The sequence below is a fragment of the Camelus ferus genome, chromosome 18 (assembly GCF_009834535.1).
Source record: "Camelus ferus isolate YT-003-E chromosome 18, BCGSAC_Cfer_1.0, whole genome shotgun sequence".
Classification (NCBI taxonomy): Eukaryota; Metazoa; Chordata; class Mammalia; order Artiodactyla; family Camelidae; genus Camelus; species Camelus ferus.
In genome coordinates, this window is record NC_045713.1 from 11118233 (window position 1) to 11145749 (window position 27517).

General features: G+C 58.3%; 1 protein-coding gene across 4 annotated transcripts; it reads left to right on the forward strand.

Moving 5' to 3' along the window:
- The first annotated feature begins 1996 nt into the window (after positions 1 to 1996).
- SLC29A4 (solute carrier family 29 member 4) lies at positions 1997 to 26048 on the forward strand. 4 transcript variants are annotated; one of them, XM_032459965.1, is made up of 11 exons: positions 1997 to 2087; positions 13744 to 13926; positions 17021 to 17149; positions 17430 to 17543; positions 17990 to 18118; positions 19846 to 19920; positions 21181 to 21428; positions 22215 to 22353; positions 22495 to 22682; positions 23563 to 23803; positions 24877 to 26048. In XM_032459965.1, exons 2-11 carry the CDS (start codon positions 13755 to 13757, stop codon positions 25017 to 25019), a joined length of 1578 nt encoding a protein of 525 aa, XP_032315856.1. In that variant the 5' UTR covers positions 1997 to 2087; positions 13744 to 13754; the 3' UTR covers positions 25020 to 26048. The 4 variants fall into 4 exon arrangements, with proteins under 4 accessions (XP_032315856.1, XP_032315855.1, XP_032315854.1 ...); XM_032459964.1 differs by lacking the exon at positions 1997 to 2087 and adding an exon at positions 9884 to 10110; XM_032459963.1 differs by lacking the exon at positions 1997 to 2087 and adding an exon at positions 10138 to 13354 and having other exon boundaries at positions 17024 to 17149.
- The last annotated feature ends 1469 nt before the right edge of the window (positions 26049 to 27517 follow it).

Here is a 27517-nt window from a genome sequence, read left to right on the forward strand (position 1 = left end):
TGAAGTCCAGGGCGCAGAAGTGCGGGATGTGTTTGGGGGACCCTCAGAGGAGAGGACTGCAGGACCCTAGATGTGGGGCGCGGCGGGGCAGAAGCGGTGGTGTGCTGGTAAGTGCTGAACAACCGGCTCTTTCTTTGGTGGGGAAGGCCCTGGTTTGTAGCCTTGGCCAATTTCCGCAGCGTGAATGCTCCCACCGTGGCCGATTTCAGGATGCCAACACGACGTCGTGGGCGGAGCTGGGAAGAGACATGCAGTAGCCCGCGGTCTTGTGGCGCGCCGGCCTGCTGGATACAGTGGGCGTCAGCGACCTCGAAAGCACGGATGATGGTAAAATAATTAGGACACAATGAATATGTATGACCTTGGTTCTCAATAGGGATTGCCTTGATAGGTTTACTTAATTTTTAATAATGGCTGAGTTTAACAACTGTTGAGCAAAATTTCCTCAGAATGTACTAAATGGCTCTCAGAGCCGGTGGGAACTGTGAAGGTGAGTGTGGCATCTCGAATGTTCCCTCCTAAGTGCACGATTCGGTGTGGGATGTGGAGGGCTGTGCCCCCTGCTCCCCAAAGGGCCACATCCAGCCTGAGGGAAAGCCTGGCCCCAGATGCCAACCACACCCACAGATCCTGACATGGGTCCCAGGTGGAGACGTCCTGTGTTGACCCCCGAATCCCAGCCCACACCCTAAGTGACCCTGCCCCACTACAAGAGGTGGGGGGCCCCAGCTTGGGCCTGCCCTGGTCCCTGGTTCCCCTACCCTGCAGGCTGGATGTTCTGGAACTGCCTGTGGGGGGAGGGGTTTCCACCACCACCAGACCACGCAGGTCACTGGTCAGCTGTCACAGGCACCCCTCTTGCCGGAGCTGTTCCCTTGAACACAGCAACCTCGGGAAACAACCTGGAAGTCCAGTCTGTCCTCAGGTCAGGTGGTCCCGCCTCACCAAGAAGTCCTGCCCCCCTGGCATGCCCTGCACGATCAGTTGTTACCGACTGGCAAGATGCCCAGGGCATTTTATTGTTAATCCTGCTGGTTGCAGCCAACAGCCACAGGGCCAGCCCCGGCTCGCAGATCCTCACACGTTATTAATGTAATTAGCAATGATCCCAAGACACAGCTACCATTGTTACCCCCATTTTACAGATGAGGTAACAGAGCTCAGCTCAGTGAGGCTAAGGGATGTCACAGGTCACATGACTGGGAGGCGGAAGGCTCAGGTCAAACCCAGATTCATCTGACAGTTCGAACCCAACCTTTCTGCTCCCCCGAGTGGGGGAAAAACATGGTTTGGGGGCACCGTCTCCGGGGACCTAGCAGGGAGTGAAATTGTCCCGGGATGAGGGCAAGAGGGCGGGAACCCCCCCAACTCCATCTCCACCTCTGAAATACCCCAGTCAGCACCCTCACCCCATGTGTAGGGCCCCTGCTGCTCCGAGAGCGGTCTGGGCAGATGTTCTCCTGGACAGATGTCCTCCGTCCAAGGAGAGGCGTCTCTCTCGGCTTACCTTTCTCAGCCATGCATTTCTGGACTGGCAAATTACCATCTTCATAATCAGAGGAAACCAAAAAGCTGTTTTCAGCTTGGGAACAAATGAGTCCAACGGTAAATAAAGCCCCAAAGGCCAGTACTAGGGAGGCTGGAACTGTCCTCCTTGTGGTCCGAAGGTTCCCTCTGCCGGGTTGGGCGGGGCTCAGTCTGCACAGTAGGGGTGGGCAATGAGGATGAAGGAGGCAGACAGGGAGCATCCTGGAGTCACAAGGCTGGACAGGCCCCCTCGGCTTTCCAGGGGCAGCTACTGAGGCCCAGAGAGGGTAAGGGCCCTGCCCTGGGACACACAGCCTGCGGAGGCTGGTAGCGCTCTTGGCATCTCTGCTGGGCGCTCGGGTGTTTTCTCAGCACTTGGGAACAGATGGCTCCAGCTCCCACCCACAGAAGCCAAACATTTTCCCTGGTTACCCTGCTAATTTGCTCACAAGCGTCCTCTTGTAAATAGAGAGTACAAAGGCTCCTTCGCACGGCGTGTCTGATGGGCAAAATCTGACTCCACGGGAAGAGGCCTCGGAGGGAACACAGGCGAGTCCCAGGTAAGCTTCAGGTAAGGCCAGGTGAGGCCCAGGTGTGGCTGGTCCAGGTTCCAGTCCTGGTTCTGCCACTCCCGGGAGCCTGGCTGGGAAACCTCGGGCATCTGTTTTCTCATCTGTGAAATGGGCGTGCTAATTACAAAGGAGTCAAACGTGAGCCATCGTGTGGGCGTGCTGGGACTCGGGAGTATCTGTAAGAGTCTGGTCACCCTTAGCTGGCCATCCTTGGGCAAATGCCTTCACTCCTCTAGGACTCGTGCCCACCTGTAAACTGGGGTGTCCCGGAGCCTGTCTCAGAGGCCGTGAGGGTCCGGTGATACCTGATACCCAGGGAGTGCTCAGGGTCACCCCTAACATGCCAAAGACAGAGGAGGCTCCCTGGAGGAGGGGGCAGCGATGGTGAGAATCTGCAGATGACTAGGAGTTGGTGGGGGTAGGGAGTGTGTTGATGGGCAGGCCCTCCATGTGGCGGGAGGTGTGTGGTTATAAAGCTTGGGAAGAGAGTGGCCTCATTGCCAGGGGAGGGGACGCTGCAGGAGACTGGGTGCGGCTGCTGCCTCACGGGAGGGGCGGGGCGGGGCGGGCAGTCCCAGGTGGGCAGGAGGGTGGAAGGGCTTGGAGCTGCAGGAGGGGAGGAGGTGGGCGCTCCGGTGCAGCAGCAGGCCCGGGGTCCCCTGAGGCTTCCCGCCCCCACCCCTCGTCCTCAGCAGCAGTAATGAAGAGCTATTCCAGCTAAAAGCTCCTGGAGTCCGGCCAGCCTCCAGCAGCGGCCCCGGGAAGCGTTTATCCCAGCTCGCTGGCTGGCCTGGGATGTCCTGAGGGACGGAGGCCCAAGACACCACAAATGGCTCGGGGATCCCAGTCCGGGAAACCTGGCCCGGGGTGTGACTTGTTCTGATCCCCAGGCCTAGGGGGCAGGGCGGGGGGGTGCGGGGGCAGCACCAGCTGCAGGATAGATGGGGTGGCTGAGGAGGGACCCGCATCCGCCTGGCCTCGCTGTGTGACTTGGGTGAGGCAAGTCAGGGCTCTGAGCCTCAGCCCCTCCCCTCTGTGATGGTTTCCTCCGGGCGTCGCTGTGAGGATTTGAGCAGACGATGCACTTGGCTCCTAGTTTGTCTGTGTAAGCGCCAGCCCCCACCCGGTCCCGCTCAGGACCACACATGCCATCCTTGCCCTCTTAGGAGAGATTCCTGGGGTTTTGTTTATTCAGTTTGCCTTTTCTGCCCAGATGGTTGGTTCTATTTTCTCCTGAGTTTGATGACACAGTGCTCGAATGCAGAGGCAAAGGCAGTGACAGGACTGACTGTGTCCTGGCTGGTGACACCAGCCAGGGCCTCCTCCTCTGGGGCCCGGGGCCTGGGCAGTCCCAGGGGGCCTTTCTGTCCAGGTGGGAAGGCTGGGTCCCTGGGCCTGCCCTAAGGTGACCAACAACACTCCTGGGGTTGCTGTGAGCATGAAATCCAGTTCATGGACAGCTAAGACTGTGACCAGGGTTCCCCAGAGGGAATCCTCCCCCACTGGCTTCCTCATCTCTGAAAGGGGGCTCCTGGGGTACCCCGGTCCTTGTAAGAATCAGAGGAGGTGACGCAGATGAAGGCCACTCATTGTATCAGGGGGGAGACCCTCACCTCCCCACGATCTGCTGAGGCCTGGCCCTGCCCAGCGCGTCCAGGTGGCTGGCCCCAGAAAGCACCCTGTGGGCCCCCTCCCAGCCTGCCCTGCAGAGACCTGCAGACCCAGCCAGCCGGCTCCTCCTCCCTCCCCGGCTGTGTCCTGGGCAGGTCCCTCACTCTGGTCTCTGTCTGGCTCTTGGCTGCATGTGCAGGTTGATGGGAAGATTCTAATGTGCTTTAAGTTAATAAGTTGGGAGTAAATTAGGTTTGAGCTCCGCAGGAAGCAGATGGCCTGGGAAGGCCCTGTGGGAGCAGCAGTGGGGGTGGGGGCGGGGTGGGGGCGGGAAGGGGGTGGGGGTGCACCACTGGGCTCTCTTCCTTCTCCCCCTACCCCAACACTTCATTGTGAACGTTTTCAACATAAAGCAGAATTACGCAGGGAACCCTCAGAGGCTCCCTGACTGCATTTGGCTGTTTCTCGGTGAGCAGTCTGTCTCTCCAGCCCCCACCCGCAACCATCCACCAATCCACCTTCCTTTTTTTAATGCAGTTCTAGTCAATTTTCAACATCGGTACACTTCACCCCTAACCCTGCGTATCGTTAGCCAGAGGTCAATATTTGGTTTGGGTTTGGGGATTTTTTTTTTTTTTTTGGCGAAATTTACAAACAGTGAAAGACACAAAGCTGAAGTGAACATTTGCTGAGTTCTGACAGATGGACACGTTGGATTAGCCAAATCTCTATCAAGATACAGAGCACTGCTCACCTTCTCTGCCCCCCACCCTCCCCAAGGCTAATCAGCGTCTCGATTACCTTGGATACATTTTGCCTGTTCTAGAACGTCACATGTGTTCTGTGTCTTGCTGAGTAGTGCTCCTTGTAGGGGTGGACCACCGTCTGTTTAACCACCTCCCCTTGAAAGGCCGCAGGCTATTATGAGTAAAACCTGTGTATGTCTTTTTGCGGGCATTGAGTTTATTTTCAAGACGATCCTGAGGCTCCCCTTGCTCCCAAGCAAGCCAAGCCCACTCTGCAGCTGGAGCAGACAGGAAAATACCTCAGTCCACCCGCTGGTCTCTGGGTGGGCGCATCGCCCCACACTGAGTCGCCTTGGTGGGACGTGGCAGTATGGGGTGGCTCCTACTCTCTGGGAAGGGATGGGCCAGGGGTGGGCAGGCTGGTAGCTATTGTCACTACAACAGTGGAGTTATTCTAAAAAGTCTACCTTGGTCCCCAAGTGCCTCCTCTGAGGATCAGAGACGAGGGCACCCACCTGGAGGGCTGGTTGGCTAGGCCACCAGGAGTAACAAACCCAAGAGCACTTGGGGAAGGGAGTCACCTAAAGGCAAAGATTAAACGTAGAGTGCTGCCCATAAAACGTGGCCTCAGGCCCAGCAGATGCTCCAGGTGCCACTGTCAGGAGTAAAAGACACAACTTAGGAATATTTAAGGTAGTGCCTCGAAATGCTCTCAGCTCAACAAAAGGCTTCCAAGAATCTTAAAATCAGGCATCTTTGACTCTCTGTTAGACTAGAGAGCTTCTAAAAAGCATAAGGGTCTTGTCCCACCACCCAGGACAGAGAGAAGATGTCTCAAAGAGATGTGTGGGTGTGGCTGTTACCTAGTGGAGGATTATAATCTGATACACAGGAAGCCCACAAGATTTTTAAGGTCATTATATCAGCTCGGGGGGAGCAGCTGAGCTGAATCCCTGCTGGTGGGACCTGAGGCACAGGAAGCTGACCATGACATGTACCCAGCCTTGCTGCCCGTTCCTTAGAAGTGAGTGTGTGGTAGGAAACGGGGGAGAGGTCAGCGGGGTCTGAACGCCTTGGGCTTTGGGTGTTATCCCTGCGGGCCCTGAAGAATCATGGGGGAGGGTGAGTGCGAGGAGGACACCTTCTAGAAGCTCACTCTGGCTGCCTAGAGAGGTGGGCTGGAGGGCGCCGTGGGGGAAGCTGGGAGACCAAGGAGGGGCCATGGTGGCCACCCTCTGAAAGACAATTTGGGGGGAGTGTCTGAGGCTGTTTAGAACAGTGCTCGGCACTTGTTTTGGTCCCTGGCAGTGGCACCCCAACCCCGGTCACTCTGTCCACAACGCAGACCCCTCCACAGCCTCTCCCTACACCAGCCCGGCTGCCCTCCGGAGCCCAGATGACAGAACAGGGGCGGCTGCGGGCCCCTCCCTCAGTCCCAGCCACAGCCCGTCACCTGCTCATTGGCTGGGGCCTTCATTGGCTGCATTTTTCGTCCTGACAGATTGCTTTTCTCCAAGGGAAGGTTGCTACCCGGGGCTGGAGGACAGGCGTCGATCAGCAGAGTCCGCACTGTGGTCCCTGAGGCGTGGGTGTCACAGCAGGGGCTGCGGGCCTGGCTCTGAGCCCCGCGCACCCCGGCACCCGCCGCCGAGAACCCTTTCCCGGGTCTGCCCCTCACCCCCCCGCCCAGAGGCTTCCGTGCCCAGCGGCACACTCACAAGGTGCGGAGCTGCCAGCCTCAGCTGGGACCTACCAGCTGGGGACCTTCCTGGGCCTCAGTCTGCTCACACATGACCTGGGCGATAACAGTAGCTGTCCCACAGCATAGGGCAGCTGGGAAATTAAATGGAAGGATGTCTGTAAAGTCATCCTCACCCATGTCTGAGGGCTTAGTGAGTGTCAGCCCCCCTGTGAAGTGTGATATATGTCTTTTACCCCTCACAATAGTCCTTTCAGAGCCACAGCTGGAGTCAGTTTATCTGCTATCACTGCCACAGCAACGCCATGTAACAAACCTCCCTAAAGGTCAGTAGAAGAGACAGTGAGTGTGTGTGGTTTTCACGTCTCAGGTGGCCCTGCAGAGCTCAAGGCTGGACTGTCCCTGAGGAAAGGTCCTGACATGGCAAGCTATAGTGGTGGTCTTTTCCTGTCAGTTCTGAGCCCTCCTGAAATGCATCTGCCACCACTGGCCCCCTGAGAGTCCGCACAACGCAGCCCTGAACTCCCCACCACACCACAAGCCCCTGCTAAGGTCCTTTGGACACTGGGCAACACATATCATCCTCCCAGACCTTGGCCTTCATCTAAAACCCGAAGTTTCTGCAACATCTAAGCAGACATTTTTGAAACCAAAAGGTCCTTCACCCCCAAGTCCTCATATAGCTTGATGCTGACAGGGGCCAGGGTGTGTGGACAGTGTGGGAACCGGGAAGGTGAGGCAGACAAGACGTCTCTGTCTCTACACACAGAAAGATTTTTAATTTCTCATGATAAATGTGTTCTTGGTGAAAAGCATTACAAACTGAAATGGTCTTACTACAGAAAAGGCAGAACAACAGGAAGGCAATCCCTCTCCAGTCCCCACGTGCAGGGAGGACCACGGTGCACTATTCTGCTGTTTCCTTCTAGCCTTTTCTCTATGCAGCGTGACTATACCGAATGCATAACTGTCCGTACGCACGCTTGTCCACCTAGTGTTAAAAAATTCAAAGTGTGCAAAAGGGTACAGTAAAAAAATCCTTTCTCGGACCCCAGCCCCCCAATCTCCTTTCTCAGAAGTAATCACTGTTTGCTAATATTTTTATTTAGGATTTTATACTGATATGCACAGGCGAAACTAGTCTGCTGTTTTCCTGGAGAAATCTTTGTCCGATGTAGGAAGCCTTTTCTTTCTTCCTGTGCTCTGGAGTGATTAAGTTGCATGTGGCTCTCTCTTCTTTGAAAGTGGGTAGAATTCTATAATTCTGTGAAACTGTCCACTCCTGGGGTTTGGAAGCAGAGGAGGAGGAGTTCTCTAAGGAAATCCTCAATTTCCTCTCCAGCAAGTATTCAGTGGAGATTTATTTCTCGTCTGCTTGCAGCTTGTCTTTTCATTTGTATTTTCCCAGAAAATCATTTACCCAGTTTTTGCAATTTGGGGGCACAAAGTGCGAAGTATCTTTTGTATTTCTTCCCATGTCCTGTTTCTGCGTCCCTTACTTTCACACTGCCATTTTCCCACATTACTGTAAATACTTCATCACCATGCCTCCTAGCAGTGATTTACATGTTATTCCACTAGTTTTCTTGTTTTTTTCCGAATATAGCGTCTGTCCCCTGCCACAATAATTATTCCTTATCCTGTCTTCTTGGATAATCAGGCTACTTGTGATGTTTGGCTATTAGGACGAGCATCTTTGTGTATAAAGCCTTTTCTGTATTTAGAATTATTTCCTTAGGCTAGATTTTTCTGGATCAAAGGGTAAGCATGTCTTTTAAGCCAATTTACTTTCAGGAAGGGTTGTTTCAATTTGCTCTCCCACCAGCTACCTCCGTTTAAAAACCTGGGTCAGGCCACGCTCCCTCCTCTGACTAACACTCCAGGGGCTTCAACAAGACCCCCTGTGGGCTGGTTTCTGCCCTTCGCCCACTTCTCCTCCCCCTGGAGTGGCTCCTCCCTTCCAGATACGCTGGCCTTCTTTCTGTTCTTGAATAGAATGAGCTTTTTCTGGCCTCAGGACTTTGCACTGGCTGTTTCCTCTGCCCAGAACACCCTTCCCACAAACCTCACAACAAGAGGCCAGTCTCTCAGGTCCAGTGTCATCTTCTCAGAGTGGCCTTCCCTGACCACTTGACAATGATGCCAACCCATCCCCACAGGCACATGCCCTTGTCTATCTCACCACCGTCTCCCAGTCTTCCAGGCATTGGATGCTTCCGGAAATGACTGTACCTGTTATTTGCCTGTGCAACCCCTGATGTGTCCCCTGCATCCAGAACCCAGTCTTACGGGCAGTAAATAACTTTTATTTACTGCATCTAGAATGCAGTTGTACGGGCACCAAGTAACTTTTATTTACACCCAGGGCAGCTCTGCATGGATTTCCTACATTGGCCCTCTCAAAGCTCTAGACCCAAGGGAGCCTTCAGGCTCATTAACTGTAAGATTAATTACTTTGAACAACTGGCCATCCCCCTAGCCCAGACAGCAGCAGACGAAGGTCAGGGGGCCGCATCCCACCCCCACATGCTCTCAGCACCCTCCCCAGCACATTTCCCATTCGCTTCACTTCACACACCCATATTTAACACCAAATTCAGTCCATCCATCAAACAATACTTTATTCCGGCCGAAAGCTAGGCACTGCATTGAGCACCCAGGAGCCAGAGAAACATAAAGCAGACCCTTCCCCTGAGGGGGCTTCCAGTCTTCTAGGAGAGACAGGCGGGTCCTTGAGAACAGAGACTGACCCCTGCCACAGGCAGCTGGCCTCCGGGTTGATGGCGAGGGTGGGTCTTCAGGCGGGAGGAGAAGCCAGTCTGGTGGAAGGTGAGGTAAGGGCAATCAGGTAGGGGACTGGCACAGCCCTGGCAGGCACCTGTGCTGATTCCACGGCGGGGGGCGGGGGGCGGTGCTCAGCCCTAGGTGGGGACAGGGCTCACCTGATTCCTTCCCAGGGGCAGGCTCCTCTACCTCCCACCTGGTTCCTGTTCTCACCTTGCTGCCAGACTTTCTGGGAAGGAACATTCCCTCCCTCTGCCCCCCATGGAGGGCCCCTCCCGGGTGAAGCTTCCTGAGCCTCGGCACCATCTCTCTTAGAGGCACATTACAGGCGAGTAGACTGAGGCTTGGAGGGCAGTGTGCGCTGGGACCTACAGCCCTGGGGAAGGGTTATAATTCCATCTGCCTAGGAGAATACTGAGGCTTCTGGATAGGAAGCTACCTAATCAGGGTCTGACCCCAGGCTGCGGGTGGGGGAGACCGAGCAGGGCTGGGGACCCGGCGACGGAGCGGCACAGAGCGCAGCAGCAGCCTCTAGACCTGTCTGGAATCCGCACGTTCTCCTGCCCGCGGAATCCGACTCATCCTTCAAAACTTGAATCAGGTCACCGGGTGCCCTGTCTCACCCACCCTCCGAGCACCGCAGGGTTCCCCCCGCTAGGGTACCCGGGTTAGGGGAGTGAACCAGGGAAGGGGGACTGGAGGCCTGGGCACCAAGACGGGGAGCTGGGCATGGGGGTTGGCGGCTACATCAGTCACAGGTCACCCCGGGTCTCCAGGGCCGTCGTACTCTCCCCGGGGTGTCGGGGGCCGAGACCTCAGCCTCTGCCCCTCCCCTGCCTCTGCCGGTGCAACGGGCGGGGGAGGGCGGAGGAGGGCGGGGAAGGAGGAGGGGAGAAAGGGGCGGGGCTCCGCTCGGGGGGCGGGCGGGGGCGGAGCGCGGGGCCCCCTGCTGTGCTCGCCGATGCTGCTGCGCCCCCCAGACACGCTCGCCGACCCGGGGGCCCGCGGGCCCGGAACCCGCGGAGGACGCCGGCCACGCCCGGCCCGAGGCGGGGTGCAGGGAGCTGGGCGCAGCGGGCCGGGGCGCGGGCGCCCAGGGGTCCTGGCGCGGGGGCGTTGGGCGCGGGCGGGACCGCGCGCGCAGAGGACCCCCGGGCCCGGCCCGGCCGAGGTAAGCGGTCACCGCGGGGACGGCGGGCGGGGGCGGGGACCGGCTGGGGCAAGGAGACCTGTCGGAGCCTTTGTCTGAGGCGCGCGCGTCCCCACTCCGCGCCTCCTCTCCCTCTGCACCGGCTCCGGCCGAGTCCAGGGCCAGGGTCACGTGACCCCCAGGGAACATTTCGCCCCCTCACCCCGAGCCTCCAGCCCCCACCCCCTTCCGGAATGAACAGGCTCCCACCTCCAGCCTATCCAGCATCCAGACCGGGCCAGCCCCCACGAGCCCATCTGCGAGCGCAGGACCCAGACACGGAAAGGGTGAGAGTGGCCGGCGGCTCCAGGCCATGCCCAGCTCTAGGTGCCACCTGCTCCCCGGACACTCCCTAAGCGTTCTTCCACCTGAAGTTCCTCTCTGGAACCCCCTCCGCCCCACCTCGCCCCTTCCCCCAGCCAGCCCCCTCCCAGCTCTTGGGAAAGCCGCTGGAAGAGGTGCGGCCTGTTCCCAGAGGTCACCTCCCAGTGGCCCGGGAGTCTGTCCTTTGCCTAGGAGCACAGGCCTGGGAACTTTGTTGTTGATGGGGCTGGTCTCACAGAAGGAGCTTGGGGCTTGAGGGGAACTGTAGCACCAAGGCCAGGGGTAGGAGGCTGGGGCTGGGCACCCCAGGAGCCAGCCAGCGCCTGTGGCCAGTGCCCTCACACATCCTCCCAAGAATCCAGAAATGGAGTGGCCCAAGGGTCTTGAAACGCACTTTCCTGTGGGCAGAACCAACGAGGAGGATTTGGGGTGGTCCAGGATGTGTGGCTGGAGAAAGAACAGCAGAGAACTCATAAGCCAGCCCAGGCACAGGGGCCCAGGGCCATCCAAGGGCATCCCGCCAGCCAGGGCTTGGGGCTCACACAGGGACTTGGGGCTCACGAGGAGCCCAGGGAGGGCTAGCAGACTGGGTTTCCAAGTAAAATTCAGGCTCCCTTGTCCCCTCTGGATGGGGGTAGAGCACAGCCCCTGAGAGGGGCCAGCCTGGTCAGACATCTAGTGAGTGCCCTTTGCAGTGCCCTGGGACACAGTCAGAGCTTTGTCCACTCGGTCACGGCTGAAATGGCGGAGCCAAGGTGGTGGGCCTGCTGTGGCTCCGGTTACGAGCTGCGTGACCCCTGGGCCTGACTCTCTGTGCCTCAATATCCCTTTCTGCCAAGTGGAGGCATGAGCTGGGCCTTCAGGATGGCTGCGGTCAGCCCACAGCAGGTCCCTGGAGCGGAGGCTGTTGCTGGGTATCTCCTGTGTGCAGCCGGCCTGCCCTACTAACCACCCCTCACCCACTCATGGAGCACTTTCTCACCTTCCTTGTCCACAAGGAGATGGGGAAACTGAGGCCCAGGTGTGACCCATGGAGGCAGTGACTGGGGTCCCCACAGGATGGGGGAGCAGAGAAGTTCCCTGTCCCTGTCCTTACATTTTAATCAAAGAAGGACCCGGGAAGAGGAGGAGTGTGTTGGGGAGGAGCTGAGGTTCTGGGCTGCTGGTGTGGAGTGGAGGGGAGTCTGGGGGAGGGGAGTTGGGTGCCTGTAGCTCAGGAGAGGTGGGAACAGCCTCTTCAGTGCACCCTCTGCCCTGCCACCTTGTGAGGTCGTGTGAAGGTTCACCAGGCCTCAGCCGAGGCAGCCAGAACACCTCCCAAGAGGGGGCCAGGAGGGGCACATGGGGACAGTGGCTGAGGCGGGCACTGTGGGTGGCAGCTGCTGCCTCCGCCAGGGAATGGGAGGGAGCAGAGGGGCCGCCTCCTGGCTGATGCTGAGCACGTCCGCCTTCCCGGGTGGCGTGGCCTCTTGGGGGCGGAACCCTCAGCTCAGAGGCCAGGCGTGTGTGGGCACCACGTCTGTCTTGGGAACCTTTGCTGAACACAGACCAGGGCTCAGGGTCGGATTTCCTCCAGGGCCGGAGGGAGGAGTGTTCCATCATTGCTGACCTCCGCTCTGCTGCTGGCCCCTCCCGCAGCCCCTCCTGTCTGCAGAGGGAGGTGGATGGGTAGGGCCCGAGGGTGTCCAAGCCTTCAGTGCGGGATCCTGCCCAAGGCCACGGTCATTCAGACCCAGGCTGAGCTCTAAGTCCTGTTTGGCCCCCAGCTCCAGGTGTGCCAGGAGGCCCAGCACTGAGCATGGTGGGTCTCGCCTGGCTTCCCAGCCCCTAGAAGGAAAAGGAAAAGCCCACTACCCTTCTCTCCACTGCTCCTGGGTGCCCATCAGCCAGGTCAGGCCCCAGCTGGCAGGGGCAGTTTCCCCAGGCCCCAGGACCAACTCAGACTCTCTGTGGGGAGCTAGGAACGGGGAAAACACAGGACTGGGGTTGGAGGGTGCTCGGTAATTGGTGGGCACAACCGTCAGGAGGCTAGGGAGCGGGTAAACTGAGGCAGGGTTGCTGGAGGAAATTAGATGAAACAAGCAGAAGGGGGCAGGTGGGCGTGGCATGGGCCAACCTCAGAGAGCATGGGAGTGACTCTGGGCACGTGGGAGTGGTTCCCCTGCCCCCTGCTTCTTCCCTGGCTCCCCTACATGTGCTCGGGGTGGGCTAAGGAAGCAGAGATGCCACCCCCACTGCCCAACGCTGCCATGTCCCATCACTGTCTCAGATTCTCTCCCATAAGCGTGTATCCTTTTTGCAATCAGATAAATGAATAAAGGCTGTTAGAAAAACAAATTGATGGATGTTTTAGGGAAAAGCTAGACCCCCTCCTCCAACACACACAGGGTTACCTATACAGTAGGGGTTTCTCCATCGACAATCAGTCAAGTCAGCACCTTACGTTCCTCTGAAGAGGGAAGGGCTACAGATTCAAAATGAAGCAAGAGAAACCAAGGAAGACCAAAGGAAGGACTTCCTGCAGCTGCAGGGGGTCGGCCCCAGAACGGAGCGCTGCAGTGACTCCCGGCACCACTGCTGACTGAGACGGGCGTCGGGGTAGTGGCAGGAGGGCTGTTCACCCCCCCAACGCTCATTTTCCTCGGCTGTCAAATGAGGGAATATCGGACCCTCCTCCCAGAGGGAAATGTTTCGTGGGGCAGCCAAGTGCAGCGCTGCCATACAAAGTGTTCACAATATGTCTCCCCGACACCCCCCTCAATTCTATTTCTCGCCATGCCCCCCGCCCCCGCCCCCCACCGTGCACATCTCCATCCTTGCTCTCCACCATGGCCAGGGAGACGCAAATCATGTGACATCACTCGTCCGCAGAAGTTTGTGTGCTCCAGTGCACAGCTTCAAGGTGGGTGGGATGGAGGGTATAGCTCAGTGGTAGAGCACCTGCTTAGCATGCACAAGGTCCCGGGTTCAATCCTCAGTACCTCTGTTAAAAATTTTTTTAAAAAGTAAAATAGAAATTCAGGGAGAGAGTATAGCTCTGTGGTAGAGTGCATGCCTAGCGCGCACTAGGTCTTGGGTTCAATCCCATGAACCTCCAATAAGAAAATAAGTAAATAAATAAATTTAATTACCTCCTCCTCAAAAAAATTTTTTAATTAAATAAAATAGAAATTCGAAATGGGTAGGATGAGTAGAGAGGACGATCCCCAGGCATACAGGCTTGGCAACGTGGCAGGGGGTGGGGAGTCCTCTCCTGGGTCCCCCAGCCTGCTTCCTCTGCTTTCTTGGCAGCACGGGCTACCATGGGCTCCGTGGGCAGCCAGCGCCTCCAGGAGCCCAGCGTGGCGGGCACACCTCACAGGAGCGTGGTGATGAGCTTCAGCTTCGACAGTGGCCAGCTGGAGGAGGCGGTGACAGGGGCAGCTCAGACCCCGGGCGGTAGGGCCAGGGGCATCCCAATTTTCACAGACTCTGGTGAGTGAGGGTGCGGCCAGGGTACGCGTCTGCCCAGAGCAGGCTCTGTGCGAGCCCTCAGGAGCCTTCCTGGGACGGGGAGCTGTGGGTGGTCATTGAGCCTGGGAGGCAGCATCAGTCAGGACGGATTCAATGAGCTGTGGTAACAAACAAGCCCACCATCCCGTTGCCTTCACTAATGCCACGTGTCCAGAGAAGGTTCCATCTTAACATGGGCTTCCAGGACCGCTGGGCACACGGTGAGTCCTGTGCTGACCTGTGCATAAACTTCTGTCTGCAAGTGGCACATACGGTGTTGGTCACATTCTTTGGCCAGAGCAAGCCATGCTTCACTTCAGTGGAGGCAGGAGAGTGCCTGAAAAGAGGAGGATTGATGCGAGGTTCAAAGACCTGGTTTTCTGTCTTGCTCTGTGACCGTGGGCAAGTGTCTCAACCTCTGGAAACAGGCCAGGTGCCTGAGATCAGACTTGCAAGGTGGGCTGCGTGCGGGTCTGGAGTCAGGCAGGTTTGGGTCCAACCCTGTAGGTGACAGCCAGTTTTCGGATGGCTATGGTCATACTGGTACCAGCTCAGGCCCAGAAAGAGGGGCTTATTCTCAGGTCCCATCCCCTCTCTTTGCAGATGGGGAGTGGGGGTCCTGCTGGCCGAGCTGTGTGCTGGGTTTGGATAATCTCCCGGCACCCGTGTGCATGGAGAGTCAGCTTGGAGCCCATTCCCAAGATGCCAGACTTCTGGCCAGGCATAGCAGTGGGCGTCATGTGGCAGTGGCCGTGGAAGTGGTTGGTGGCCTTGGTGACTGTGGCAGTGGTGGTTTTAACTGTAATGGCTTCAGTGACGGTGGCTGGATCAGTCAAGGTTCAACCAGAGAAACAGAGTCAGTAGGAGCTAGATAGACAGACAGACAGAGATAGACAGTATTGAAGATATGATACAGGTATCAATATATAAATATTCCTATGGATTTATTACAGGAAATTGACAAACTAGAGGGGAGGCTGGCTAAGCCAGTCTGAAGTCCGCAAGGCAGGTGGTCAGGATGGAAGATCACAAACAGGCTGGAACCCCACAGGCATGAGCTGTCTGGGGTCCCTGAGCTCTGGGAAGGCCTCAAGGTCTTGCCTGATTAGGTCAGCCCCACCCTGGGTACCTCCCTTTTGATTAGCTTAACGTAACTAAGGAGAGACTTTAATCTGCAAAATCCTTTCACAGGAGCACCTCAGCCAGTGTTTGATTAAACAACTGTGGTTCAGCTGCCAAGTTGGCCTGTAAATGGACCATCCCAGTCTCCCCACCCCGCCAGCTTGGCTCCTACACACAGCTCCCTAAACCATAGTTAAGCTCCGAATAAGGACGCTAACAGTGAAACCCCCACCAACCGTGATGCAGCTGAGCCCTGTGCTAATGAAAACACACTCACCCTTTCCCCAGAAGAAGCAAAGTCCTTGTGCGATGCTCATACCTCTCCTTTGACACCCCGTACCTTATATACTGAGGTACAAAGACAGCTGTTATGCACGTCTTATGTTAGACGGGAAAGGCATCAGAGAGTGAATAAAACAAAAATATTTGGTTATTACATACACACGAACATACTCATATCAAAATAAGGAAGAGATATTCATAACACTTACTCCTCGTGTCTGGGACTGGTCACGTGGCGGCAGCCAGTGTCTATAACCACCCACCCCGTGTCTCCTTCGCCCGAGCTCTTCTCCTGGTGGGTCATGCAGCCTTCATTCCTGAAAGCTCAGGACCACTAGCAGTCCTGCTGGCACTGGGCTGGTAGTTTTCCACTGACTGTACCACAGGCCGTGGACGTCCTAAGAGAAGCTATAAAGGATCTCCTGTCTTGCAGACATACTCTTTCTTACTCCCAGTTTAGGAGCAGCCTGACTTCCCCTTGATAGTCAGGACCAGTCACCCCAGCCAGGACAGCAGCCCTCTCCTCGGCCGGTAGACTGGGGCAGGAGGCGCCCAGACCAGTCAGTGGCAGTCTTAGACTCGAGATCAACTATGTCACTGTGTCTCGGGGTAGAACCATTCCTCCCTCTGGAACTAAGTCCCGTGGACCAGCAGAGCCTCGGGTCGTAGGGGTGGGAAGCGAAGTGGATCTCTGAAGGTCATAGTGAGTTGCCCCATTCCCACCTCCACGCGTGGTTTCTGGATGTGTGAATGCTGACTGTGGGAGAAGCCGCCCGTATACTGGACGCTGACTTAGAGCGCATGCGGCCTCGCGGAGAATGCCGCCTCAGCCCCGCCGAGTCCCGCCTGGTTTGCTCTTCCTCTCCCGCTCGTCTGGCCCCATAGCTGAGTGTTCAAAAGGCCATTCTGTCATTCTGTAGAGCCAGCTGCTTCAGGGGCTGTGATGGTGATGGTCGTGGTGGACAGTGGTCATGGTGATGGTTGCACTGGCTGTGGTGCTGGCAGTTGTACATGTCGCCTCGCGGCCATGACTCGGATGACTGGGGCAGCTGTGGCCGTGAAGGTGGATGGCTGCCATGGTGACAGTGACTGTGGTTGGAGTGGCTGTGAAGGCGATGGCAGTGGCTGTGATAGTGACGATCACTGCCGTGGTGTAGTGGCTCTTGCAACCTTGGCTGTGGGGATGGATGGCAGCCAGGGGGATGATAGCCTTGATGCTGGTGGGTGCAGTGGCAGTGGCCCATGATGATGGACCATGGCTATGGTGATGGTGGTCACGATGGGGGCTACAATAGTAACAGTGGCCATGGTGTTTGGTGACTTTTGATAATGGCCATGATGGCAGTGGTGTGGGCAGCTGTGGCCACAGTGATGGAGAGTGGCCATGGTCATTATGGCTTGGTGATTTGGATATGGTGGGAATGGCCATGGTGATGAAGGTCATGACGGTGGCTAAGCTGGCAGTGGTTCTGGTGGCAGTGAGAGGTGAATGGTGGTGTGGGATGGTGAGGTGCTGTGTCTGTGGTCAGGGTGATAGCCGTAGTGCCTGTGGCTGTGGTGGTCCTGATGGGGGTGCTGTGGTGGACTGTGGCCATGGCAATGGTGGCCATGCCGGTGGACTGCAGCCTGGAGAGGGCTTGTCCACTTCCCACCTGGTGTCTGGGTTTATCGGCAGAGGAGCCGGTGCCCGATGACCGCTACCACGCCATCTACTTTGCGATGCTGCTGGCTGGTGTGGGCTTCCTGCTGCCATACAACAGTTTCATCACCGACGTGGACTACCTGCACCACAAGTACCCAGGTGGGCCCCCCACAGTCCTGTCCTGCCACCACAGGCTGACTTGCACACTCAGCTCTTGCCCCCTGCCTTCCAGTAGCCCCACAGGCAGTACCCTGCTCAGGGAGCCTATTTTATTCAAATCCTAGCTCAGCTGTGAACTGCTGTGTGACCCCAGGACAGCCATTCACCCTCTCTGGGCCGTCAGCCCCTTTTGGGCAGAGTGCGGAGGCAGTCCCTGGCGGGGGTGGGTGCAGGGGGTGGGGCTCTGCCTGAGCACCTGCTGCTGGCCGGCCCCCTGCAGGGACCTCCATTGTGTTTGACATGAGTCTCACCTACATCTTGGTGGCCCTGGTGGCTGTGCTCCTGAACAACGCACTGGTGGAGAGACTGAGCCTGCACACCAGGATCACGGCGGGTACGCTGCCCACCCAGGCCCATCCCTCACCCCCTCCATTTCCCTGTGCCTCACTCTCCTTGTCTGTAAAACAGGCACACCTCCTGTATGAAAATCGCATCAGGCTTGGATGCGTGCAGCACAGGCTGGCGTGATACTCCCCCTGGGGAGGCTTTTGTGCGCCCCGAGTGTGTCCCCGGGCCCTTGCTCTTCCCTCAGCCTAGTCTGCTCGTCCTAGCCCTTCCGTCTCCATGGTAGCATTCAGCTTCAAAGCCCAGCTCTAATGGCGCCTCCTCCAGGGAGCCGTCCGGGTGCCCTTCTTAGACCTCTAAGGTGTCCACACCTTCCCAGTATTAAGAGGAAGGGCAGAGAGGGGGCACTTCAGACCTGGCCCTATGGGAGAAGTGGGATCGGGGGCTCCCCAGCCCACTGCTCATTGCCCCCTCTCTGGCCTCTCCCCACAACAGGCTACCTCTTAGCCTTGGGCCCCCTCCTCTTTATCAGCGTCTGTGACGTGTGGCTGCAGCTCTTCTCTCGTGACCAGGCTTACGCCATCAACCTGGCGGCGGTGGGCACCGTGGCCTTCGGCTGCACAGGTAGGGCCGGAGGTCGGGGACTGGCCCCAGAGCGCCCCCTGCAGGCCGTCGCCCGCGCCCCGTTCGCTTGCTGAGGGCGGGGCGTGTAACACGAGGTGCGGGGCCGCATCCCCGCGCGCAGCGTTGTGTCTGCTTCCGCACGTGCACGCACACGGCGCTCCCGCAGGCCCCCACGCGCCGCGTGGGCGTGCAGGCAGTGCCCTGGTTTGCTCAGCTATAAACTGGGCTTCAGCACTCCCCTGCCCGTGGCACCGTGTCATGGTGTTTCTCCTGGGTGGTAGCTTTCCAACTTTTTTTTTTTTTTTTTTCACTTTTTGTGTTGAAACTATTTCACACCTGTGGGAAGTGGCAAGAATAATATAACGAGTTCCCGTGTGTCTTTCGCCCAGATTCATCAAGTGTTAATTGCTTTCTTTCCCTCTCTGGCTTTCTCTGTCCACCACCCCCTCCACCTTCTAAAGTATGTGTGTGTGTATATATATATATTTAAATATATATATATATAAATATGAAATAATATATATTTTCCCCTTAAACCATTTGGGAGTTGCAGACGTCATCACCCTTCTTGTCTAAACACTGACAGTTCAGAGTGTTTAACAGTTAAAGCTGAGACATTTACTCTAGAACCACATTTATAATTGCTAAAATCAGGACATCTAACGCTGATACAATACTATTATCTAATCTACAGTGCATACTCAAGTTTCACTGATCATCCTGATAACATCCTTATAGTTGGGTTCTGCTGATGCAGGACCCAGCCCAGGAGCACACACCGCATTATCTGTCACATCTTCAGTCTTCCTTAATCCAGATGTCTTAATCCAGCCTTCTTCTGTCGCTGGTGGCAGTGATGTTTGGAAAGGTCCAGCTCGGTTGTTCTGTCAACTGTCAAACTTTTTTTGACCATGACATCCAGGGAGAAATGCATTTCACATTATGACCTAGCAAACGTGTGTGTGTGTGTGTGTGTGTGTTTATAAATGAAATCAAGTCTTCGTGAAATAATATTCTCAGTCCAGGCATTGTACTCAGGTCTGTGTTGTCCTGTTCTGTTTCATTAACCAACAACGTTGACAACAAACGCTGGTAAGGACCAGGAGACGCCAGCTTGCCAGCCCTGCTCCAGAGTTCACATCCAGGTGTGGGCGAGGCTAGGACAAGAGTCAGTGCGGTTTGATTTCCCCAGAGAATGCTGCATTTCTGACCTGCTGGTTAGAATGGGAGAGGTTATGCTGTGGTAACAAATGAGCCTGGAAATCTCAGGTTTATTTCTGGCTCCTTCTACGCGTCCTGCGTGTCAGTTGGGTTGTGTCTGACACAGTCACTGGGGACTGACGGCCGCTCCTTGTGTATAACATGCAGCCTCTTCTGTCGCCACCGCTGGGAAAAGAGGCACTGGGAGGAAGACCACGTGGGCTTTTCTCACCTCGTCCAGGAGTGACACGTGTCATTTCTGCTCAGATTTCAGTGACCAGAGGTGGAGGAGGAGCCTGGCTGGCCCACGTGGCGGGGACGAGGGGGACAGTACAGCAGTAGGCAGTGGGCTTTGCTGTTTCCACCATGCCCTGCGAGGTGGCTGGACCAGACCCCTCTGCCACTAGCGGTGTTAATGTCTTTTCCCCGCACCCTCGCCAACACAGTGCTCTCAAACTTTCGAATTCTGTTCTGCGCGGACAGATAAGCGGTGTCTCACGGTTACTGCTCTCTCTCTCTCTCTCAAGTGCAGCAATCCAGCTTCTATGGGTACACGGGGATGCTGCCCAAGAGGTACACGCAGGGGGTGATGACGGGGGAGAGTGAGTATCTGCAGCCCCCGGAGCCGGGTGCTGGGACCCTCTTCCTGGGACTGAGGCAGGGCTCCCGAGCTCTGGGCGCGTGGGGCTGGGGATCCCCTGGCTAGTGGGGGGCGGGGCTCCCAGATGGAAGGGACATGGCTCTGATGTGCGTGATCTCGAGTGTGCGGTCCTATGTGATGTGGGAAGCACACACCCCTCTGAGCATGGGTTCAGGGTGTCTTGGAGAGCCGGTGCACCTGTGCATGGTATGCATTTTGCATGTCTGCATGTGTGTGTGTGTGTGGGTCCTCCCATCCACACCCCTGATGTACAGTGCCATCCCTAAAGGATCAAGATCCCTTGGAGCCCCAGATCCACAAGCCACCGCTGCTTGGCGTCCCAGACTAACTTTCCCAAGCCCACTTCATCATCTCCCACCCGCCCTTGCTCAGTGAATGGCACCCCTTTGCTCAAACCCCAGACTTAGCCAACACTGAGTCCTTCTCCCATCCTGGGGACCTGCCCTCCAGGCCAATTCCTTTGCTCCAGCTCCTGGTTCAGGCAGCTGACTCCCTCTCTCTCCCTGCCGCCCCTTTTCAGCCCTTAACCCAGCCCCACGCATCACGGGCCCCACACCTTGAAGCACCTTCCTGCAGGTGTCCTCAGTCTCCCTTCCGGGCCTGATGGGCCCGGCTCAGCCGTGCTGTCCGGCAGGAGGCTGGGCCCCGGCCAGGACCGACGTGGACTCTGGTCCCTGTTTCTCCTCTGGGGGTACTCTGCACCCTCTACCATACAGTGAGGTCGACCACATGCCCCCAGAGCTCCAAGCCTTGTGTCTACGGAGTTGGGTTCCAGGAAGGTACCCTGCTTGCAGTGACCCCCACTACTTTCCCCTGTAACCTCAGGACCTCACCCACGTGGTTCCAGGCCCATTACTTTCTTTCACCTCAAACACAAACGCACAGAGCTCGTGCCAGCCCTCTGCCAGGGATGCTCGGCCCTTAGTCTCTGCCTATCCCCCCAAATCATGCAGTTTTCGACATTTTTCTGTGACCTGTTTGTGGCCTCCCCCCACAGAGCCCCAGGAAGGAAGGGCCCGTGTGTATAAACCGCCCGTGTCCTCAGGGCGGGATGGTGCCGGGAATACAACAGGCACCCGATAAATGCTCCGGGGGTGTGTGTGAGCAGGGGGTGGCGCCGGAGGGGGGCGGCCTGAGCGGAAGCACTGCGGGGCCGCCGGCTGTGCGCGGTGGGGCCGACCCGCCCCCGGCGCTCCCGCAGGCACGGCGGGCGTGATGGTCTCCCTGAGCCGCATCCTCACCAAGCTGCTGCTGCCGGACGAGCGCGCCGGCACGCTCATCTTCTTCCTGGTCTCCGTGGGCCTGGAGCTGCTCTGCTTCCTGCTGCACCTGCTGGTGCGGCGCAGCCGCTTCGTGCTCTACCACACGGCGCGGCCGCGCCCCAGCCGCCCGGGCTGCGGGGCCGGCTACCGCATCCACCACGACGTCAGCACCGAGGACGTCCACTTTGTAAGTCGCCCAGATGGGGGGCGGGCAGCCGGGAGGCCCCGGGCACAGCCTCCGCCCAGTCCCGGCCGGGCTCCGACAGCTGCGCCTCCCGCTCCCGGAGTCTCAGGCGCCAGCTCCTTCTGTGGCCCGAGGCTCCTTCCCACCGGCCCTTCTTCGTTCTGTGGTCTGAGGGTTCGTCCCTTGGTGCCACCACCCGCCTGTGTCCGGAGACCCCTGGCTGTGATGGCCCAGATCTGCGGCCTGAGCCCCCTGGCTGTGATCTACAGCTGAGGCCTGAGCGCCCCCTGGTGGTGATGGCTCATACCTGCGACCTGAGCATCCGGGGGCTGGGGCGCCCTCTGGTGGCGGCAGGGCTGCATATCCCGCAGAGGGTCCAGGGATGGCAGGTGTGCCGGCCACGAGGAGGGCCAGGCAGGGGGAGCCAGAATGTTCTCAAAGACTCTGTTACAGCGAGTCACCCTCCCTGGGCCCTGGGCTGGGGACACTGCAGCGAGCCAGAGACCGGCTAGAGGGAGGCGTGCTGTGACAAGGCCTACGCCAGAAACGGGGGCCCCCTTGTTGGTCAAGGAGTTTCTCCGAGAAGTGGCTCTGGGCTGAGACTGGAGCCTTGAGGGGGGGGGGGTGAAGATCCACAGGAAGGGCGTTGGGGCAGAGGGAAGAGCATGCGCAAAGGCTCAGCGGCTGGGAGGAGCTGGGCGTGCTTGTGGGGTGGTGAGGAAGCCAGGGCAGGCGGGAGGCTGCGAGGGGGCTCCACCCAGACCCCTTCCCGCTCCGTCCTCCCTCCAGGAGCACCAAGGCCCAACCCTGTCCAACGGCGGGTCCCCAAAGGACAGCCCAGCCCATGAAGTGACCAGCAGCAGGGGAGCCTACACGCGCTTCGATGTGCCTCGGCCAAGAATCCGGCGGAGCTGGCCCTCCTTCAGAGGTGGGGGCGGGCTGGGCCCACGCTCCCATCGGTGCCTCCACCCCCGCGGGCTCGCTGGCCCCGTCTGCACGCCTGGGGTGCTCCGGCGGGAGGGGGCGGTCCTCGGGGTGCTGCCTCCTGACCCCCGCCTGGTGCCCACAGCCCTGCTGCTGCACCGCTACGTCGTGGCGCGCGTCATCTGGGCCGACATGCTGTCCATCGCCGTGACCTACTTCATCACGCTGTGCCTGTTCCCGGGTCTCGAGTCCGAGATTCGCCACTGCATCCTGGGCGAGTGGCTGCCCATCCTCATCATGGCCGTGTTCAACCTCTCTGACTTCGTTGGCAAGGTGGGCCCCCCTGCGGGAAGGACACCGTGGGTGGGGGCAGCAGATGCCGGGGAGGTCGTGGGAGCTGCAGGGAGGGTCCCCGGGGAGGCGCCGACCCCGAGCTGAGGATGCACGGGTCTCCGGGTGGGGAGGGTGGAAGCAGGAACGGCCAGCGCAGGGTAGGAGGGGCGCCCCAAGTGATCACAGGGCAGCTCTGTGGGGTCTGGCCAGGGCCGGCTCTCACCCTCCCACCCCATGCTCACTAGTTAATGGGTCTCTAATGACCATCAGGGGTGCAGGCACATGAAGTACAGGGGACAGGAGCACCTAGAAATGGCTCAGGGGCCAGACGAACCCAGGCAGAGCATCATGTGCTATGGGTGCAGGCAAGGTTGGGGTCAGGGCTCCGGCAAAACCAAAGCTGAGGTTTCTATAAGGCCCAGAGAGGGAAAGCCATCTGCCTGGAGTCACACAGCTGAGAGGTCTGAGAAACCCTCAAGTCCCTGCTTCCAGAGGGAGCGAGGCTAGTTAGTGGGTCCAGCTGCTGCCACTTCCTGCGAGTGGATGCACGTGGCCCTGACCTTCTGGGCCTCTGTGTTCTCGTTTCTCAAATAAGGTTAAGAGCCCCACCTGGCGAGGGTGATGTGAGGACTGAGCAGGCAGCACCTCCGTTGTGTTTAGCTGGGTGCTGGGTGCACAGCAAGGACTGTGTGCCTCTAACAAGGGATTTGGTGGGTTTTTGTGGATACAGCTAGGAAAGGGTGGGGACACGGCATGAGCTGGGCCGAGCCAGGAGTGTCCAGGGACCAGGCAGGATGGGGGCTGTCTGGAGGCTGCCAGGGAGATGCGAGGGCAGTGGGCTCGGGGACAGGTAGGAACGCACGTGTCTGGCTCCCCGCAGATCCTGGCAGCCCTGCCCATGGACTGGCGGGGCACCCATCTGCTGGCCTGCTCCTGCCTGCGCGTGGTTTTCATCCCTCTCTTCATCCTGTGCGTCTACCCCAGCGGGACGCCCGCCCTGCGCCACCCGGCCTGGCCCTGCGTCCTCTCCCTGCTCATGGGCATCAGCAACGGCTACTTCGGCAGTGTGCCCATGATTCTGGCCGCGGGCAAAGTGAGCCCCAGGCAGCGGGAGCTGGCAGGTAAGGCCCCCGGCCCATGCCCCCCTTGCCCGCGGGGCTGTCCGCTGCCAGGCAGGGAAACCGAGGCCCATGAAAGTCAAGGCCACACAGCGAGAAGGTACATTTGGGTCCCAGAGCACGTCAGCCTCAGAGCTCACAGGCGTGGGGACATCTGTCAGTCACTTACCCTTCATTCATCCTGCAGCTACTTGGTGAGCCCCTGCCGTGCACCAGGCGCTGTTCTACGCGCTGGAGACACAGTGGCAACAAAACAGTGACCCCTGTGCTTGTGGGGTTGACAGTCCAGAGGTGACAAGTAACAAAAAGATGTAATCTTTTGGATGGTGCTAGGTATGATGAAGAAATATGAAACAGGCAGTAGGATGGGGGAGTAGGGGTGGGGGCTTCACAGGGAGGCAGAGCAGTCTGGGAAGACTTCACTGAGGCAGTGACTTGGGCAAAGACTTGGAGGAACTAGTGAGGGCCAGCCTCGTGACAATGTGGGGGAAGAGTGTTGTGGTGGGAATAGCATGTGCAAAGGCCCAGAGGCAAAAGCAGTCGTGTGTGCCAGGGCAGTGGCATGAAGAGGTGGGTGGGGCCTGGACGAAGGCCCTGGATTCTGGATCGGTTTTGACGGTAGGGCCCACAGGGCCATTGGACAGACTGGGAGATAGGGTAGGAGAAAGGGACGGGGGTCCAGAGGATTCCCAAGTTTAGGCCTGCTGCTCAGCGAGAAGGTTGGATTGCCGTCAGCTGAGATGGGGAAGGGGCCCTGGAGCTGGGTTCTGCACAAAGTATGTTCAAGAGCCCATTAGACATCCTGAGGCGTCCGTGACGAGGAAGCAGCTGGAGATGGGAGACTGCAGTGGGGGAGGCGCAGGCCAGGCCTGGGGCCCCGGCCTGTGGGCGGCCGCCTCCTCGGGCAGGAGCCGACAGCGGTCCCTGCTTCACACCTGAGAACCCAAGGCTCGGGCTCCAGCCCTTTGTTAAGTGGCCGCTGGACTTGTGCGCGGGACTTGGCTGCTGTACCCCCAACCCGGGGCCTCTCGCAGCCCTGCAGCCTCCCTCCCGCTCAGGTCCCGTCCTGTCTGCAGGGAACACCATGACCGTGTCCTACATGACGGGGCTGACGCTGGGCTCGGCCGTGGCCTACTGCACCTACAGCCTCACCCGGGGCGCCCCCAGCAGCTGCCTCCACACCTCCACCACCAACGCCTCGGCCCCCGCCAGTCCCTGAGCCAGGCCCGCGCCCTGCGCTGCCCAGGGAGGGCCGCCAGGCCCCCCCCCCCAAAACCCCTGCCTGCAGTGCCTGCGGGGCCCCGCATCCTCCCCGCCACCCTCTCTGGACCCAGCTGCCATCACTCCAGCCCCAGGGTCCTGCCAAGTTCTTGGAGGCCTGGATGGGTCGCGGCCACCAGGGTTCTGCCAGCACTGTGCCCTCTGTTCGTCTCACACCTGCCCCCCGCCCTCCGCCTGTGTCCGTGGTCCCAGCGCTAGCCAAGCCAGTGCTCTGTGGGGTCCCTCACTGCCGTCCTCACCGGGGAGAGCAGACCACCAGCCGGTGTCTCTTCCTGGAGACCCTCACCCGCGTCTACTTTGAGGGCCCCCTGCCCCGATCACACGGTCTGCAGCACCTGACCCAGCCCCTCCCTTCACTGAGGACCCCACCCCACCCCACCCCACCGGCTTCCCCATTCTGCCCTGCTCTTAAACACTGCTTCTCCCAAACAAAATGAGTTCGCTGTGAAGGAGCTGTAGTCCTGGGTCTGAATGGTCTCAGAGCACGGCCTGTGCTGGCCTTTCTGCAACCCCAGCTTTGGTGCCGGCCTCCCCCATGCCAGCACGCCCTATGCACACTGGCACCCACCTAATGCCTCAGGCCTGGAGGGCTCTGCCTGCCTGGGGACCCCCATACACTTCTCTGGCTCCTCCCTGTCTGATACAATTTGGGGCCACAAAGCAGGGCCCACACCCTGCCAAAGTCAACTCTTGACCTCAGCCTTGAACCCTGTCCAGATAGGCCCAGGAGTCCTTGGCAAGTAGGAAGGGACAGGGGTCCCTCCAGAGCTCCCGCTGACTCGGTGCCCTGAGCTGGGGGGATTCTGGGAGCCTCCTGCCAAAGACGGGCCTCTCCAGGGGGAGGACACACGCCCTCCCACACCCCGGTACCGCTGTGACCACCCAGCCTCTCTGTGTCCTGTCCACCCGTCTGTCCACTAACTGTACCGCACTGGCCATTAAAGATGAAGGCAGAGCGACTGCCCCACCGCTGCCTCCAAGTAGTGTCCATGCCGCCGTCTCAGGCACTGGGGTGGGAGGAGGGCCCCTGGCAGGACGGGGCCCACCTGCCTGGCTGGGACCCCAGACTTCCTTCCACACACCTGGCAGGCCAGGGACAGGTTTGTGTGGATGGTGAGGGGGCCAGGAAGCATTTGGGGTTTGAAGGATACCTTGGTGCCCCTTTGAGCCTCAGGACGGTCAGGGAGGGTGGCTGCATCCCACCCACCTGAAAGGGGGGAAAAGAGGGGAGGCAGCTTACCACCTGACCCCAGGGATCAGAGCCAGAACCTAAGGCTGAGGGTTCTGGGATGGAGTCCCAGCCCTAGTGCTGATTTGTGTGATTTGGACAAATTCCCTCACTGTTGTGTCAGTTTCCCCAGGGAGCGGGGCTGGCCCACTCTTTGATGTGGCTCCCTTGGAGGGCAGTAGGGGAGGAGGGAGACGGCTGTCTGAGGCTGGCATCCTCCAAGAGGCCCCCCCACTCAGGACAGAGACCAGCTTGTTACCACGTGGGCCAAGACCGCGCGGGGCGATGCCACACGAGCCGCCAGGTGGCGCCAGCGCGCCGCTCCTCCCGAGACTGCGGGGATGGGGCGGGGGCAGACGGCCTCGTGATTCAGTTTCTCTGAAACCAAAGGACCCGCAAAGCCCTTTTTCTGGCCAGACACTGAGCTAGCTGCCCTCCATGATCGCCACACTGCCCTGAAACAGCAAAGCCACGACATCCGTGTCCTGTCCACGCCCAGTGCACTGGGTCGCAGGGCATGTACCCCTGGGGTCAGGCTGGAGTGTCCTGGGCTGGGAGTTGGGGGTGACCATGCCAGGACCTGGCTCACCCCCACCCCCACCCCCTGCCGCCTGGAGTGCCGTCCCTCTGTTTTGCACTGGCTCAGGGCCACTCAGACCATCAGCCCCGTTGTCAGCTCTGGGTGTGGGCATGGCTGGGAGCGCTCAGCTCTATGCATTTTGGGTTTTTTTTATTTTCTTATTGTCTCATTCTTCATAAAAGTCATCTCAGTTGTAGCCTCCTGCACTCTTCTCCTATTTTTTTATTTTTTAAAGTATCCTTGATGTATGATACGTAAGTTACAGATGCACAATAGAGTGATTCACAATTTTCATGGATATACTCCATTTATAGTTATTATAAAAATTGACTATGTTCCCCGTGTTGTACAAAATACCCTTGTAGCTTATTTTATACATGTTAGTTTGTACCCCTTAATCCCCTAAGTTGGTATTACCCCCACTCTTTTCCCTCTCCCCACTGGTAACCACTAGTTTGTTCTCTGTATCTGAGTCTGTTTCTTTTATGTTATATTCACTAAGGCGTTGTATTTTTTAGATTCCCATATAAGAGATATTGCACAGTATTTGTTTTTCTCTAATTTCACTGAGCGAAATAGCGTTCAAGGCTACAAATGGCATCTGTGTTGCTATAAATGGCAACATTTA

Bases quoted from the DNA above. Each gene is read 5' to 3' on its own strand.
- SLC29A4 (XM_032459963.1), top strand. From the start codon at position 13,105: ATGAGGGAATATCGGACCCTCCTCCCAGAGGGAAATGTTTCGTGGGGC. The intron at 19,921-21,180 runs GTGAGTATCTGC...GCGCTCCCGCAG, and splicing joins GGGGGTGATGACGGGGGAGA to GCACGGCGGGCGTGATGGTC. The intron at 22,354-22,494 runs GTGGGGGCGGGC...TGGTGCCCACAG, and splicing joins GAGCTGGCCCTCCTTCAGAG to CCCTGCTGCTGCACCGCTAC.